At 48.1% G+C, this 18,605-nt stretch overlaps 1 protein-coding gene across 1 annotated transcript in view; it reads right to left on the bottom strand.

Annotated features, from left to right (window-relative positions):
• The window catches only part of pde4dip (phosphodiesterase 4D interacting protein), a 32,659-nt gene extending 31,110 nt beyond the window's left edge, over positions 1-1,549 (bottom strand). Inside the window, exon 1 of the mRNA XM_061078076.1 lies at positions 260-1,549. Coding sequence (XP_060934059.1) covers positions 260-1,549 — 1,290 coding nt within the window. The remainder of the gene's footprint in view (positions 1-259) is intronic.
• Between the last annotated feature and the right edge of the window lie 17,056 nt (positions 1,550-18,605).

Genomic DNA, 18,605 nt, shown 5'->3' with positions numbered 1-18,605 from the left:
GATGAGTAAGAATCATTAGGATCTGATGTGAAACGACCTGAAGCTTCTTATCAGTGACGTTAATTCAGCGTCAAAACTCAGAATCTAAAGATTGTTGGGACGGAAATTGTGATTTGTAAAACATACAAACCTGAATCCCCCTTTTAAAGAAGTTACAATTTTGAATTTGAAGTTAAAATCGCAGCTGCAGAGACAGGAACTCCTAGAAAAACACTTCCCACAATGCAACACGTTGTTTACGCAGCGAGCCACAGACTACCTGCTGGAAGCGGAACGGCCTGCACTGAACATATTCATCCAACCACTGCTCCTCCATCTCCGCCAGCTCCGCCTGCAGGTCCCGCTCCGGACACGAGGTCACGACCTCTGGTATTGGGTGGGGAGGGTACAGGTCACTGTCAGCCCCCCCCCTGCAGGGCGACCTCAGCGAGAGGGACGGATGCAGCGAGAGACTCTTTCCCAGTTTGGCTTTGACGAGCACTGGGAGCTTGCTGCCCGGCTGCGACGTCACCGGCCGGTGCTCCCAGCTCCTCAGGAGGCACAGCATCACCTCCAGCCCAGAGGGGGCGCTCTCACTCAGGGGTCTGTCCCATGGAGCGTCCCTCCTGGCCGGAGCCTCCTCTGGATCTCTCTCCAGCTCCATGTCCTCCCTCCCTTTGTGGTTTGGAAGAGGGCAGCTCACGTCCACGGCCGTGTCCAGAGACTCCACAGAGGACGCTGGACTGGGACTGGTGTGGTCCAACCCGGTCTTCTCAGAGTCTAACGCAGCTGAAGGAGACTCCAGGGTCGTGGATGCAGACTCTTCAGAGGGTCTGATGGGGTCCTCCACTCCTTCGGCGCCGGTGGAGTAGCGGGTGGACGGCCCGCAGGATGTGCTCCTCCGCCCGAGCCGGCGAGGAACCTTACACACCGCCTCGTAGTCCGAGTCCGCCACACGGAGCGCCGCACAACCCCGGCACCGCCTCGGCTTCTGGCCAGAGAGGACGTCCCCTGCCGTGCAGTGGTGGACATGGGGGACATGGGGGACATGGGGGGGCGGGTCCAGGGCGGGGTCGGCCTTATCAGCCCATGACTCATAGACGGAGAACGTCAGATCGTCCTGAATCATGTCCAAGTATCTCACGTCCTGGAGGACTGACAGATCCACCACAGGGACGTCTTCAGACCCCGCCTCTGTGCCGACGACCCCCCCACCGGGCTCTGCCGGGGCCACGCCCCCATCGTCTGCGTTGTTCTTGCGGTACAAGCCTCCGATGCAGTGCCGCAGACGACCTTTCTCCAGCAGCAGCTTGTGGAGGCGCTCCAGGGACAGCGCCTCCACCCGGGCGACCACCGTGTCGAAGCGGTACATGCGCTCCAGCATGAAGGCGCACTTGGAGCAGGCGAACTCGCCCCGCCCATCCCGGCTCAGCTCGCGGCCCACGGCGTGCGACAGCAGCACCTGCAGGTTGAGTTTGGCGGCCGGGTGGAAAATCCAGCGGCGTTGGTTTCCACAGAGCTCGCGGGCGCAGATACGACACGCCTCCTTCATCTTCACCACGTCCAGCATCACGACACGTGACCACGAGGGATCTTAAAGTTGTCGGAGGTCACTTAGACTTTTCGTCCTCAAGTTTCAACTCCTGAGAAATAACGACGGTAAATTAAAAAAAATTAAATACGTAGACTGCGGAAAGTAAAACCTGTTTGGAGCAGGTGGGCGTGTCCTCGGGCTCTGAGTGAGGCTCCACCCCTGCTCCTCCAAATATGGTTACTTCTGGTGTCAGAAAACCAAGATGGCGCTGAACAAGATGGCTTCAGATCCGTTAATCCTGCCTTCATCGGTGTTTTAAATTAGCGGCGGATGATCGATGCTCCAGCTACGACCTCAGAGTTTAATCTTCAATCTGACGTCAAAAACAAATCAAATCAGTTCAATGTTCCGATATTTATAAAAACATAAAGAGTATTTTTCGGCAGAGATTTAAAAGCAGAGTTCAGGATGAGAGGTGATAAGAGCCTGGCTCAGTGGCTGATGCAGCTGATGAAGAGGAGGCTGCAGATGATGAAGAGGAGGCTGAAGAAGATGAAGAGGAGGCTGCAGATGATGAAGAGGAGGCTGCAGATGATGAAGAGGAGGCTCCATCAGTCCGGATTTGTCTTCCTCTGGATCCAGATGTGACCGGATCCTCTTGTCTCACTTCCTCATGAATCCTCGAGCTTTTGTTTTCTAAAACGTGACAGCATCTCTCTCTCTCTCCTCCTCTTCTTCCTCCTCTTGCTCTTCCTCCTCGTTCCGACCCGACACGAACGCGGAACGACCTCCTCCTCTTCCTCCTGCCGGTCCCCGGTTGTCTCTCCGGTCTTCACCGGGTCTCTCCGGGTCTCAGCGGTGTCTCTCCGGGTCCGGGTCCGGGTCTCGGGTCCTCGGAGGCGGATTCAGCAGCGGAGACGCGACGTCAACACCCACCAAAGATCCTGTGTGTGCGAGGCGATGTCTCACTCCGCTGATTTAACCCGATCACTGCCCACATACAGATCATCTAATGTTTTAATGATTTAAATTGATAATAAAGAGAATTAACTTACTAATCATAAACCTTTAGATATGATACCATTTTTGTTTTCTATACATTTTTTGACCGAACTACAAAAAAATAACAATAACCTGTAAATAAGATCTGAATAAACCCGTGAATAATTCTCCAATAATAATATTAATCTTTAAGTGTTTTAAATGTGTTGTTGGTTTTAAGTTATATTAAATTCTATAGTGGGACGGCGCCGGGGGCGTGGCCAGAGGCGGGGCCACGGGCTGAAATCTGATTGGTCCCTGAAGTCCCCCTGACCTGTCAGTCCTATTTTCTGAAAATAAACTTTCTAACGATGAATTTGTATGTCCTACATTTTTTAGAATAAAACAATGTGCTTGAACAAAGAACAACATTACTTTCACTGTCCTCTCATATTCATACCTCTACTATATATCATATCATACTCTCTGTATATTCTTGTTTACATATGTCTATATACACATAAGTCTATATACACATATTTATACATGTGTACATGTTATAATTACTATTATTATATCACCATTATTATTATATATACTGTTGCTGCCATTACCATATACTGCTTTTATATTGGTATAATTACTATCATATATAAATATATATTATGTTATATACTATATATACTGTACTATTCTTATATACTGTCTAACAATACCATTACCATCATATCATCAGTACTATTACCATCATCTTGCCACTGCACCTTATCTACCTATTTATCTTGTGTTTCTGTTTTTATTCTTTCTACCTCAATATTTTTAATTTTATTGTATTGTATTTTATTGTATTCAAATATACCGGCTGCTATGACAACTTAATTTCCCTTCGGGGATGAATAAAGTACTCTATCTATCTATCTATCTATCTATCTATCTATCTATCTATCTATCTATCTATCTATCTATCTATCTATCTATCTATCTATCTATCTATCTATCTATCTATCTATCTATCTATCTATCTATCTATCTAACATGTGAGATGCATTTTGCATTTCACTTTTTTTTAATATCTTTTATCTTTTGTATATTTTTATATAGATATGTTTATGTCTAAATTAATGTTACTTTGTATAAATATGAGGAAAAAGTGGGTAAATAAGAAGTAAATAGTGAGTAAATATATATTGTTTTTTATTATTATTATTGTTTTTCTTATGTGTGGTGTATTTATTGTGTTTTTATGTTTCTGTTGTTCATTGTATGCATCAATAACCAGAGCAAATTCCAGGTAGGTGTAAACCTACTTGGCAATAAATACTTTCTGATCTTATTCTGATTCTGATTCTGAGATAGAAGGTTCAACATTTTCTTTGAGTTCTCAGAGAAAAATCTATGGATCTTGATTTAAAAAATCATCAGACATGTAGAAAATCACTGCTGAGTGTCTGACTTGGTGCAGTTTGTGTAACTCTGCAGGATGTGAACTGGAAACAACAGTTTGCCGTCAGGTTCAGTGAAGTTTAGTCCGTGGTGAATGAGTTCATGTGATTGTCGGGGGGGCACCGGGCCTCATGAGGCCTTCACATGTCACACAGAACGAAGGGGGGGGGGGTATCACTGGATCACATGACGCCTGAAAGAGCTGCCGTCATTTCCACTTCACACTTCTCCCACCGACTCACAGATACATGAGTCTTCATCCGTCTTTTAGTTTCCACGGCAACCTGCATGTGTGTGTGTGTGTGTGTGTGTGTGTGTGTGTGTGTGTGTGTGTGTGTGTGTGTCCTCTCTCACTCGGCCCTGGCTCTGACTGGTTCTACATTTGTCACCGAACCAGCCTCTGGAGACTCGACACCAAAACACAGATCGGCTGGAACGAGCCACGCAATCAAAAATCAATTAATCCTAATCAGAGATGAGGCCGAACACGGAGCCGCTGTTTGTTTTCATCGGCATGCCCCCCCCTGCCGAGTGCTAGTGGAGGGGGGCAGCTGGTGGGGGGGCAGCTGGTGGGGGGGCAGCTGGTGTGGGCTCAGACATAAGAGGTGTCTCCAAGATCCAATTCATCAAATTCCAGATGTCTCACTCGGGGGTTCGCCAGAAACCAGAGTGTGAGTCGGGCAGTGTGTGTGTGTGTGTGTGTGTGTGTGTGTGTGTGTGTGACTCTGAGGCCTTTTATTCACAACCACAGATGATGAAAGATTAAATGCATCCTTGTTTGAATAAAAGCAAACAGAAATAAAATCCACTCATTCAGGCATAAACAATATAAAACTAATAAGTTAGAAAATAAATAAACAGTTTTACTCTGAAACTCCAGCTGTGTGTGCAGTGGAGACCAGTGAACACTAGGTGGAGCCACCTCCCTGCTGTGCACTCAGAGGAGGTTTGTTGATGGAGTTTTAGATAAACACTTTGTTAAAAGTAACACAACCTCTTCACCTTCCTCACCCTCCTCCTCACCCTCTTCATCCTCCTCCCCCTCCTCCTCTTCCTCACCCTCCTCACCTTCTTCACCTTCCTCAACCCCCTCCTCCTCACCCTCTTCACCTTCCTCACCCTCTTCCTCACCCTCCTCCTCACCCTCTTCACCTTCCTCACCCTCTTCCTCACCCTCCTCCCCCTCCTCCTCACCCTCTTCACCTTCCTCACCCTCCTACTCCTCACCTTCTTCGCCCTCCTCCTCCTCACCTTCTTCACCTTCCTCACCCTCCTCCCCCTCCTCCTCCTCCTCACCCTCACCTTCTTCACCCTCCTCCTCCTCACCTTCTTCACCTTCTTCACCCTTCTCCTCCTCACCCTCCTAACCCTCTTCACCTTCCTCACCCTCCTAACCCTTCTCCCCCTCCTCCTCACCTTCCTCACCCTCCTAACCCTTCTCCCCCTCCTCCTCCTCCTCACCTTCTTCACCCTCCTCCTCCTCCTCACCCTCCTAGCCCTCTTCGCCTTCCTCACCCTCCTCGCCCTCCTCCCCCTCCTCACCCTCACCTTCTTCACCCTCCTCCTCCTCACCTTCTTCACCCTCCTCCTCACCCTCCTAGCCCTCTTCACCTTCCTCACCCTCCTAACCCTCCTCCCCCTCCTCACCTTCTTCACCCTCCTCCTCACCCTCCTAACCCTCCTCACCTTCCTCACCCTCCTCCTCCTCACCTTCCTCACCCTCTTCCTCACCCTCCTCCTCCTCACCCTCCTCCTAACCCTCCTCAGCCTCCTCCTCCTCCTCCTCACCTTCGTCCACCTCCTCCCCCTCCTCACCTTCCTCACCCTCCTCCTCCTCTTCACCCTCCTCACCCTCCTCCTCAGCTTCCTCCTCACCCTCCTCCCTCTCCTCCCCCTCCTCACTTTCCTCCTCCTCTTCACCCTCCTCACCCTCCTCCTCAGCTTCCTCCCCCTCCTCCTCACCTTCCTCACCTTCTTCACCCTCCTCCTCACCTTCCTCACCTTCTTCACCCTCCTCCCCCTCCTCCCCCTCCTCCTCCTCCTCACCTTCTTCACCCTCCTCCCCCTCCTCCCCCTCCTCCTCCTCCTCACCTTCCTCACCTTCTTCACCCTCCTCACCCTCCTCCTCAGCTTCCTCCCCCTCCTCCTCACCTTCCTCACCTTCTTCACCCTCCTCCTCACCTTCCTCACCTTCTTCACCTTCCTCACCTTCTTCACCCTCCTCCTCCTCCTAACCCTAACTCTTAGAATAGAGATGAGAGGGAGGAGGAGGATTCATCCTGCGTCTGCCTCACGCCACCGGAGATTTACTGCAGGTCATAACTGTATCAACTGTATCAAGATAAGAAGTTAAACTCCAAAAATATCATTAATTTCTCCTTTTGAACTTCAAACGCTGCCTCCACGTGTAGAGAGTTAGTTATATTTCTCTTATTATATTATTATATCTATAGTTATGGCTCTGCTCTGCAGAAGAGGATTCCATCAAAAAATTACCTCATCTCCACGTCCTCTGTTGGTGTGAACTTTGACCTCCAGCTCCTCCACCAGGAGAGCCAGAGCAAGTTTCTGCTGAGTCAGTTCCTCGATCAGCCTGAGAGAGAGAGAGAGAGAGGGAGAGAGACAGAGAGAGAGAGAGAGAGAGAGAGAGAGAGAGAACATGTTAAAGCTGTTGTCTGTGGGAGAAATGGTATTCGTTGGTATCTGAGATCTTTGAACTTGATCCCTGGACACCTCCTCTCCTCATCTCCTCCTATCCTAACTCCTAACTCCTCACTCCTCACTCCTCGCTTCTCCTCACTCCTCCTCTCCTCTCTCCTGACTCCTCCTCTCCTCACTCCTCCTCTCCTCTCTCCTGACTCCTCCTCTCCTCACTCCTCCTCTCCTCTCTCCTCACTCCTCCTCTCCTCTCTCCTCCCTCCTCTCCTCCCTCCTTTCCTCACTCCTCCTATCCTCACTCCTCACTCCTCCTCTCCTCACTCCTCTCCTCACTCCTCTCCTCACTCCTCTCCTCCCTACTCTCCTCACTCCTGACTCCTCCTCTCCTCTCTCCTCACTCCTCCTCTCCTCCTCTCCTCACTCCTCACTCCTCCTCTCCTCTCTCCTCACTCCTCTCCTCCTCTCCTCACTCCTCACTCCTCCTGTCCTCACTCCTTCTCTCCTCACTCCTCCCTCCTCTCCTCCCTCCTTTCCTCACTCCTCACTCCTCCTCTCCTCTCTCCTCACTCCTCCTCTCCTCACCCGGAGGAAGTGGAGACGAATCCTTCATCTTTACTTAACAAGGTGTAAGTTGTTCACCTGTCTCTGTCGGCCAGGGCCTGCTGGGTGAACCCTGGTGCTCCGCTCTCCTCCATCCTCTCCTCCATCCTCTCCTCCATCCTCTCCTCCATCCTCTCCTCCATCCTCTCCTCCATCCTCTCCACCCGCTCTCGCTCCAGAGCCAGGCAGCGCCGGGACTCGGCGGCCTCGCCTCGGGCTAGCTCCGCCTCCTGAACGCAGCACGGACAGAAGAGACACAACGCTGGTGACTGTGTGGCTGGACAAACGTCGGGTCGGGGGTCAGAGGTCAGAGGTCAGAGGTTAGAGTCTCTACCTGTTGTAGCAGCTGAACTTTGGTTTCCAGGAGTTCCTGCATGTGGTGGATCTCCTCCTGCCGCTCCTCCAGGCGCCGCTGCAGCTCCGCCTCCGTCTGATCCGAGAGGCGGTCGGCCGTCAGCCTGTCAGGGCGAGAAGGTTGGATTCAGAAATAAGATCAGTACGAGTTGTCATGGTAACACGTCTTCTTTCTCTCGAGGGAACAAATCTAGTGAGAAATTGTTCTTTAAATTCACAAGACTAATGAGAATCATCACCACGTGGTTGTTTATATGCCTCCATGACCTTTGACCCCTGGCATATAAACAGTTTATCTTTGAGTCGACTCCTCATGAGGCCGTGAACATGTTCTGTGAGGTCACGTGACCTTTCACCAGAAACTCAACCAGTTGATCTTTGATTTGAAGAAATCCCCAGTCAACTTGACCTTTGACCTGACCTTTCAGCACCAACATCTAATCAGTTCATTTTTGTTTCCAACTGAACATTTTTACTTTAAAACGATTCACTCAAGTTGTTTGTGTGATGTGTGAAAACAAATGGGTCCCCCCCTCTCCTCCCTCACTCCCCTCCTCTCCTCCCTCCTCTCCAAACTCCTCACTCCTCTCTCCTCCCTCCTCTCCTCACTCCCCTCCTCCCTCCCTCCTCCTCTCCTCCCTCCCCTCCTCCCTCCCCTCCTCTCTCCTCCCTCCTCTCCTCTCTCCTCTCTCCTCACTCCTCTCCTCTCCCCTCCTCTCCTTCCTCCTCTCCTTCCTCCCCCCCTCCCTCCCTCCTCTCCTCTCCTCTCCTCACTCCTCTCCTCCCTCCTCTCCTCACTCCCCTCCTCTCCTCACTCCCCTCCTCTCACTCCTCCTCTCCTCACTCCTCTCCTCACTCCTCCTTTCCTCCCTCCCCTCCTCCTCTTCCCTCCTCCCTCCCCCCTCCTCTCCTCTCCTCACTCCTCTCCTCACTCCCCTCCTCCCTCCTCTCCTCCTCTCCTCCCTCTCCTCCTCACTCCTCTCCTCACTCCTCTCCCCACTCCCCTCCTCACTCCTCTCCTCTCCTCCCTCCTCTCCTCCCTCCCCTCCTCACTCCCCTCCTCCCTCCTCTCCTCTCCTCTCCTCCTCTCACTCCTCCCCTCCTCACTCCCCTCCTCTCCTCTCCTCACTCCTCTCCCCACTCCCCTCCTCACTCCTCTCCTCTCCTCCCTCCTCTCCTCCCTCCCCTCCTCACTCCCCTCCTCCCTCCTCTCCTCTCCTCTCCTCCTCTCACTCCTCCCCTCCTCACTCCCCTCCTCTCCTCTCCTCACTCCTCTCCTCACTCCTCACTCCTCACTCCTCACTCCTCACTCCTCACTCCTCACTCCTCACTCCTCACTCCTCACTCCTCACTCCTCACCTCTCTCCTCTCCTCCCCTCCTCTCCTCACCTCCTCCCTCCACTCCTCCTCTCCTCACTCCCCTCCTCACCTCCTCCCTCCCCTCCTCTCCTCCCTCCTCTCCTCCCTCCTCTCCTCCCTCCTCTCCTCCCTCCTCTCCTCTCTCCTCTCTCCTCTCCTCTCACTCCTCCTCTCCTCCCTCCTCTCCTCCCCTCCCTCCTCTCCTCCCCTCCTCTGTTAATAGCTCCTCTGATAAACTGTGGCCACAGAGTTTATTTATGAACGCTCACGACTCAGCGAGCCAGAGAAACGTCTCGGACACGCTCACTCCTCCTCTCCTCCTCTCCTCCCTCCTCCCTCCTCCCTCCTCTCTCCTCCCTCCTCTCTCCTCACCAGAGAAACGTCTCGGACACGTTCACTCTGCTCAGGGAGGAATGTCTTCCCCCCCCGCTCAGTGCTTTGACGTGAAAGTGAGGGATTGGACCAATCACTGTCCTCAGAGCATAACGACGCTGTGTTCCTGAGCTGATGCTGTCGCTCCTTCATCCATCCATCAGGACAAGAATCAGTCAGAGGTCAGTTTAACATGTGTGTAGCAGGGGGAGGGGCCACACGCGGGTTCTGTTCACGGCTTCTCAACCTTTCCTCTGAATTAACTTCTTATAATAAAGATGAAAAAGTTGAATGCTTCTAGAGACAAAAATCTTTTAACTTGAATCTTCCGAGTCCAATGTTTTCTGAACATTAGAGCAGGAAAACATTTTCAATACGGAAATCTCTCCTTTAAATGACTAGTTTTCTACAGTAATAAAGTTTCAACTTTAATCTGAAGACTAAATTTGACTCATGAAACATAAATATGCATCCATCAACACGAGGGACGGATTTAACCAGAGGGATTCTGGGTAATCTGAGCCTGCGAGGTGGCGAAGTCGATCCTCAGCTTCACTGAAAGGAAGTGGACGATGTGAAGAAGTGAAACGATCAACCTGAGCAGAGAAGCTCTCAGTTCATTGGCAGTGAGAAAGTGTCTCTAACCTTTTAGAGAGGCTGTGATTGGACGACGTGTTGTGTGTTTTGCAGACTCTCGGTTCTGATTGGCCGAGGACAGTGAGACAGAGAGAGACAGACAGCTGCTCCTCAGACAGGTGCTGCAGCTCAAATAGTTCCCGACTCAGCGACGCAGCAAACCACCTCCTGCCCTTTACTCCTCCTGACTCCCCCCCCCCCCCCTTCAAAACAAACCCTCACCCCTCCGTCACCTCCTCATCCTCACCCCGCCCCCCCCCTCCGTCCCCTGCACCAGCGCCCGGTCACTTCAACCTCTTCAAAAGGTCCATACATGGAATTCCTCGGGGCTCAGTGCGTGTTGTGATAGCGAGCCGAGGCCACGGAGCGGCGGGCTGGCGTGTGATGAGAGGCCGCCGGGCCCCGAGGGCTCATGGGAAATAATCAAACTGCCGTTGAAAAGAGTGTTTTTGTAGTTCGCAGTTCGCAAGTTTCCCTGAAGGCACTTCAGCAAACGTGTGCAGCACAAGAGCCTGAATGTTCTCACATGTATATTTCTCCACGTCTGTTATGGAGACATAATAAAGTGTGGATGAGTGATTTGGACGTTCACGACCTTTAAACACCAGAAGAACTTCTGTCAACATGTGTGTGAAAAACCTGGTGAGCAGGAAGAAGAGAAATACTCACAGAGCTTCGTCCAGAAGCTGCTGCTTGTCCTCCAGCTCCTTCTTCAAACTCTCCACCTGCACCTTCAGCTCGATGTCCTGCAGCAGATTCACAGGGGAAAGGAAAACGAGTGAAGTTGGAGATGAAAGAAGAGTTTCAGAATTTAAATTAGAGAAGTAAATACAGGATATGGCTGATTTTAGCATAAGAACAGAATCCGCTCCAGCAGGTTGGAGAGTGAAGCTGAACTGATACCAGTTCAAAGGACTCAGAAGTTATTAAAAACCAGAGTTTATCTCCAATATTCAGCAGGAAACTTTAATTCTGAACAGAGTTTGTTGGATTTGTTACAGCAGCAGCTCTTCTGGGTCAGGAAGCAGAGGATCATGGGTAATATCCAGCGTTCAGTTGTGTTTTAGTTTTTAACTCATCTCAACACACAGAGACTTAAAGGGACTCTTACCTTTGTTGCATTTGAGAATTACAGCACATTCAAATCATCCCGCCTTCCTCCAATGCCCCACCCCCTCGTTCCCATCCGCGGTGTTTTTTTGAAGAAACTTTATTTACAAGCAGACTTACAATCTACTGCCTCCGCGCACGCAGGTGAGTTTTTGTTTACCAAAGCAATGGATTCGGTAAGTTATATACATTTACATTCACATGCCTTGATGACACGGGCCCGAATGCGCCACAAGAAGCAGACGGAAAACCTGCATGTCCATGCAGCAAACAGACAGGTCTGTCGGCCAATAAGGTCCTTCGGTCCGAAGAATTTTATTGGTTGAAGTTTTCACTAAATATTATGAGAGTGAAATAATTGTTAGTTTTTACTCCTGGTGGGTCTGTCTTGCATTTTAGAGTGTCATTACCTTATTAATACCAATTTAACCTTATCCACAAAAAGTGTAAAAATGCAACAAAGAGTCCCTTTAAGTTATCGCCCGGACAGGGAACGTTAGGCTGCAGGGGGCGCTGTTGTTCAGAAGAGGAATGAGCAACCAGCCTGTATTTACAGTAACAGAATGAGATGTAGATGAAATCTCCCTGTTGCTTCACACACAGCCTGATACCTGCAGGATAATATTGTGCTTGATTCTCCAGTGAAGAGAAACATGTCATGAACTCAGCTGAGGAAAACACTGTGTGTATCTTTGACATGAAAAACCAACAATCCAGAAACTACACAAACATTATGAATCCAACTGGTCCTGCAGCAGAAAAGCTAGTTCCTGTTCTGCACACAGAGAGAAGATCTTCCAAAGTCTCTCGTGCAGCCAGCTTCTCTCTGGATGTATAAATAGCAGGTGAGACACGAGCAGCTGCTGGATCCGTCAGACCTCTGCTCCCAGCAACAAGACCACTTTAACTTTAGACTTTAACTCCTGGCTCTGGAGCAGGAGAACCGGACTCGACCGGGCGCCGCTCGCTCACGTTCACCGTTTATTTATCTGAGCATCACAGCAGCAGATCAGATGTCTGACAGACTGACACAGGTGTGGGGGGGGAGGGGGGTGTTTCTGCTTACAGCAACATGTACACACAGTATACATGCACACAGTTACACTCATGCCTGCAGCCTGAAGGCTCTAACGTAATGTGGGTCATCGGCCGTGGATGGAAACAGGTCGGACAGTTAGAGTCCTCCATGCAGAACAGAGAGTTTAAAACTCTTCTTAAAGAAGTGGTTTCAAAGCAACTGATGAGGGTTTTATCATTAAAGGGAAAAGTTCAGATCTGAATTCACTTTAATTTAAGAGAAAGTAGAGCCTCACTGAGTAGAGCTCATGTAACTGTCTCCTGATGAAACCACAGTTAAATCCACTAGATCTGAGTTTTCACTTGGATCTGCACTAAATTACACAACCTCATAAAAATCTGTCCTGTAAATATGTTTTTATCAAGGTCTCTCCTGACTGATTCTATATCATTGTGTTAATCCGTGCGGTGGTTGTTGTGTAACCCTGCTGACACACAAACAAACACACACCTCGGCGTCTGCAGCTGATTCCAACATGACCACACCTGCTTGAATCACTGAGCGTTTCTGACTTCCTGCTGCTTAACGCTACGGAGGCCGAGAGCTCGTTAAGAAAACGTCTTCATCAATGTGACGACAAACACGCTGCAAAGACTCACAACTCATGCTAACACAGAACCGAGCTGCACATAGAGGAAACAACACCGGAGAGGTTTCCAGGGACGAAGTGATGAACCTGCTGTAGATCGATGTGAAGGTTCATCATCGCTGTGGGAGGAGCAAACTTCACATCGAACTGTCACCTCCTGTTTGAGCTACACACAAACCACAGCAGGGATACCACACGGTGGAGGGAGGCAGGGTGGGTCAGGGAGGAACTCTCTAAATGTTGCTGTCAACCAGGAGGTGGATCCTGGAGGTTTTTAGGTCTGTTTCTTTCTTGTGACACAACGTGATTTGTGATAAATAACTAATGGATCCTGTGGAACATCAGACATGAAGATCTCTCCTGTTCAGAGCTGCTTGTATCTCCGATAGGTTTCCAGGTTGATTCATTAGCATCTGGTTCTGGAAATGTGCAAAACCAGAAAAAAGATGGACGGATTTCTCCAGTCTCAGCTGTCAATCATCACGTCTCAGCCTGTTCTTCTATCATCAATTAACTAATTAAACCAAACTGATCAGAATAAGTGAACAAACATCAGAGAGAAGAACGAGCTGAAACGACAGAAACCATCAAAAATCGATTTAACTTTTAATTTTCCTTTTTTTTGGTCCCATCTGCTAACATGGAGGAGGCGGGGTTTATGAGCTTTACTGCAGCCAGCCAGCAGGGGGCGATCAGGGTCGTTGGGCTTCACTTTTTAAAGCTGTCACATCTTTAAATTAAAGTCGAAGCATAAAACAAACTGAACAGAACTGTTTTCATTCAGTTAGTTTGTAATAAAGTGGAAATACTTTTCTTTTTCGTGCTCAGTGGAAGTATCTATAGAAAGGTCAAAGGTCATGGGTGGGGTGGGGTGCAGAGACAAGCACAGAGCCGTGCACGTGAACAGAAGAAGCTTCTCACTCACCCTCCTGTGCACGTCATCGCTGCTCTCCTCGAACTTCTGCTGGATCTTCTCCTCCAGGAAGTAGATCCGGAGCTTCAGGCTGAAGTTCTCCTTCTTCAGGTCGTTCAGGTGCTGCGAGATAGTGCGATAACCACGGAACGCAGCGTTAGACATGATGAGGGTCTGCGACGAGGGGCCGGGACGCCCCCCCCCCAGCTCACTGAGGCATCGTGTGAGGAGCAGCTCGATCCTGACCAGAAGAGAAACTCAAGTCTCTGCTCGGTCAACACAACGAGCTCAACACAACGAGCTCAACACAACGATCACAACCTGAAGCTCAGCTCGTCTCCAGGCGTGTGAGACACTGAGGAGCTGCAGCAGCAGGGGATTATGGGAGCTGTGGGGGGGGGGATCTTTTTTTACCATGAGGAAGTCATGCCAAGAATCTGAGGCAGGAGTGTGAGAGAGTGTGTGAGTGTGTGTGGGTGTGTGTGTGTGTCTGTGAGAGATCGGTGAGTGTGTGTGGGTGTCTGTGTGTCAGTGAGAGAGAGTGTGCTGCAGTGGCTTCAAATTTATTAATGTGATACTTATATAAGTTTGTGTGTTTTTTAAACTTGTTTTCATTTGAGATTAAAAAAGATTTTTCTCATCAGAGTAAATCTGATGAGAGTTTAAAAGTCTGTAGTTTCCTGAAAGTAGAATTGTGTGTGTGTGTGTGTGTGTGTGTGTGTGTGTCTGAGTAGTTCTAGTTTCCTGAACTTCACCAAACCTTTAACATATTGATCTTCAGTCTCTGGTTAAAACTCCAGATGAGACATAACCATTGTGCATTTAAATAGTTTATTCGATTTGTGACTTGTAGAATCTGAAATGCTGATGGAACCACGTTGTATATTTAAACAGAAACATTCACTTTTCACTTAAATCTAGAACAAGAATTCAAACTGTGACATCATTTCATTCAGGTCACAATCATCCGATTAAAATAAGTAAATTCTCTCGTGTGATGGTAGATTGTTGACGTCTCATGAGCTGAGACGGTCTCTGACCTCAAGGTGGCGCTAACACTCCACCTGAGCTCAGAGTCTCTGAGCGTCTCCAGTGATCCAGACTCTATTTACAGCAGCAGTTGACCTGCGGCTGTCACTGAGGAATGCTGAGCTGGGGAGAAGCCGCTGACACATGCAGGACCGACCAACGTGCACGAGTACACAACCCGACTGCACGAGCACATGTTGTCACCTTCTGCTTACACACACTCGTGAGCTGCACACAGGACACAAACAGAGAAGGAGTCTGACGATGTCTACTAAGAACCAAAGACAGAAATAAAACACACACACACACTCGGACTGAAAAGGCCCCTGCAGATAAAACCTCAATTTGTGTAACACTGATACAGAGCACACAATGATGAGTGTGAGTCTGTGTAAAACAAGCACACATCTGCTTCTCATAGGCCGCTCATCCATCACTACAGACACGGGAGCTGTCTTCGTCCGAACCAGAACATTTTCTTTTTCAAAAATTATTTTCATCTTAATTTTTTCCAGGAATTTCAGCCTTCACCATCATCAGGACATAAATTACTGCTCATAAAACGAGACTGTTAAGTCTGAATTGTGTGGATTTAAATCTATTAATCACAGCTTCACTCAAGTCTTCAGGAATTACAATGGATTTGGTTCAAAATCAGCAGAGTAACAAACCTGTTTAAGAGAAACTTCAAACTCTATAAAAGCTCAACACTCACCGAATTCAAACAGTTTCTCTGCAAACTTTCACCACGATAAACTGCTGCTAATAAAGTGATTTTACATACTTGTATAATGTACAAGCTCAGAAACTGGGACAAGATTCTCTTTAATAAGTTTTGTTTGACGTAAGAGACAAAAATATTTAAAGGTTCACATTTAAACCCTTAGAAAATCACAACAAGCAGACACACAACATTTAGGAGAAAAGAAAAATCAAACCATGAATCTGGGTAAAAAGAAAATGTAGCTTGTTGTTTTAAACTGTTTTAAATAATAGATTGTCTATGAGTCTGTTATTTATTCATATTCACTGAGAGTTGTTAAGTCTCGAATATAATTAATATAATAATGGAAATAAAAAGTTTTCCCAGGTAACGTCTTGTTTTGTGTAAATCAGGATGTTCTTCACTTTCTATAAAAAACACGTTCGTTAGTTTCCCTGAGAATAATTCACTGGTCTTGATCAGACATGATATTTATGACTGTGTGGAATTTGGTGCAGATCCAAACTCCAGTGACTTGAAGAAAAAACCTCCAGAGAATAAAATCTGCTCGTTAATCTGGAGAACTCATTTTCATATTAATTATTAACCTGGAGTCTCTTGTGAATTATAGGTCAAATGCGATGTAGAAATGTAGTTTAGTAGAATATACAGCTACTTGCTGGAGTAAAAGTGAAAAGTACCTGAAAATAAATAAGTAGACACAAGAAAAATGTAATAAAGTACAGTTACTAGGTAAATGTACTTTGTTATGTCGCACCACTGATTTCCTGAGCAGCTCCATGTCTGTGACCTCATGTACATTTCAAACTAAACTCTGAGGAACCTGAACCCGAGACAAACGTCTGACGTGTCCAAATACTTCTCGTCTCACCTCATAGGTCTCAACTGATCACATGACCCACAGCTCCTCGTCAACAACCAATCAAGAGGAGAGAAGCAGAAACGTTCCTGACGACAGCTTTTAACACGAGTTCACACACAGAACCAGAAACAATCTGCACAAAGACATTTCTCCGGGACACATGTTGTAATACGTGACTGTTTGTTGGCCACGATGAGGCTGTTCGTCTCAAGCGGACGCCAGCGAGCGCGGCCGCCCGTCCCGAGGTCACGCACACAGAGACAGATGAATTCATTACAACACGACGCGTCCGAGGAATTAAATCATCCTAATTCTGCCGGACTTTTCCAGCATCACAGCTAAATCCATAACTAAAGAGGAAAGATTAGAACTTTGTTTCCAGGATTTTGAACTTTTACAGCCACGGTGTCGTTTAACTCAGGAACAAACTTCGTCACGATCAGAAAGACCCGGGTCCTGAGATACGTGAAGACGGATCAACTTCAGTAAGTTTCCACATTTTTGTCCGTTCACATGCACCAGTGGCTGCTATTTGGTTGCCATGGCAGCCCAGAGGGAGGCGGCCATAACAGCGCCCCGGCCTCCTGCTTCATCTTCGTGCCGAGGGAGGTTTAAAAAGCAGCTCTGCAGGAACAGGAGGGTAATTGGATGTTTGCATGTGAGTGTGTGTTTGTGAGTGTGTGGGTGAGTGTGTGTGTGTGTGTGTGAGTGTGTGTGTGTGTAAGTGTGTGAGTGTGTGCGCTCCCGACTGGCAGAGAGCTGGGAGTTTTCCCCGCTCTTACCGGTAACAGGAGCTCCTTGATGCCAGCTAACTCGACATTTTCCAGCCGTGCTCTCTGGCAGTGCCAAGCCCCTAATGCAGCTCTGCAGGCGGAACGTCTGATTGTGTTTATTGTGCTGCCACGGTCCACGGTAGACATGGCGGTTAAAAATTATAATTTGTAAACCTAATTAAATCATCAAGAGAGCCACTAAAAATATCCCCAGGAGCTAATTAGCATGGTGGACACGGCGAGACGCGGCAGAGTTTCTACAGATCGCAGCTCATCTGTGTTTACGAGGCCGTGGTCTGAAGGAACAGTTCAACGTTTCAGAAAGAGGTTATTTGCTTGTTATTGGTGGTGAGATGAATATCCATGAACATCTCTAAAGTCCGCTTTCAGTCGAGCAGGAGTCAGGATGTGGTTACATTAAACATTAGCAGCAGTTAGCATTTTTAATAACTAAGTACTTTCACACTGGCTGCGTCCAGGTTATTCAGTACAATAAAGCAGGGAAGCTGTTTTCAGACGTCTTCATTCCTCTAACACCGGGAGAAATGATCCCCTCCTGTGGCTGCAGGGGGCGCTGTGGCTCAGTTACACAGTGTTGCTTTAAACTGCAGCACTTTGTGTTCACGAGTGTGTGTGTGTGTGTGTGTGTGAGCTGGAAACAACAACAGCACACACAGCAGCTGATTTGACTGTAACAAGATGAAGTGTGATGATGTATTAAATCACTGCTGGGTCACACCCACTGTTATGATTAGTGCGAGTGAACCACAGAGATTCTGACCACACCCACACTGAGGCACATAGAACTGAGGGTCACTGCAAATCCTCCTAATAAACTCACACTCTGTTTCACTTCAGCCTAAAAATAGATTAACAAGCTGCTGTTTATACACCGTTAAAACAAAGAACAGAAGAAGAAACATTTCACAAGCGGATAAAAAAACACAATTTATTTTTTCTGAGATGAAACTTTTTTTATTTCCGTTTTATTTTCCAGTGAATTATAATTTCGGCTCAAGCCACAAAACCCGTAATGATATAAAAACAGGTTGAAATAAAAACTCCACAGATTAACTTACTGTAAAAACTTATCAGGCAGAAACTTTACAGAGTTTTAAAGACTCGTGCGGAGAAGCTGCTGCTGAACCTCAGGCTGCGTCAGAGTGGTTCAAACTAACAGGTCGACTGAACCTGATCCAAACTCACAGCTCAAAGCAACGAGTGGAGATGCTGCTGCAGAGGATGGAGAGAACGAGATGATGCTCATGTTCCATCTGATGAATATGTCAGAAATATGAATGCAGATTAGTGTTTGTCTCTTCCAGGTCTGACCTTTCCCTCTCTGGCCTGGATGAGCATCTTTATTTCTGCTTGTGTGTGTATAAGTGTAAATGTTCACTATCTATCAAACAGTTTTCATCATTAATCTGATGGTTGAAGGTAAAAGAATAACAAGAGGAGCTGAATCAGCTACAGGTTACTAGTGGTTCTGAATCTCTGACTTCTCTTTCTCCTGATCAAACTGTTCCAGATGTGGTGGCAGCAGCTGGACGCTGTGTGTGCAGGAGGCGAGGGCGGCGGAGGTTGTGGAGCTCGGTGCCAGCCGCCCAT

This window comes from Limanda limanda, chromosome 9 (genome assembly GCF_963576545.1).
Source record: "Limanda limanda chromosome 9, fLimLim1.1, whole genome shotgun sequence".
Classification (NCBI taxonomy): domain Eukaryota; kingdom Metazoa; phylum Chordata; class Actinopteri; order Pleuronectiformes; family Pleuronectidae; genus Limanda; species Limanda limanda.
Note: the sequence above shows the minus strand (reverse complement) of the source record. Positions and strands in the feature narration are given on the sequence as shown.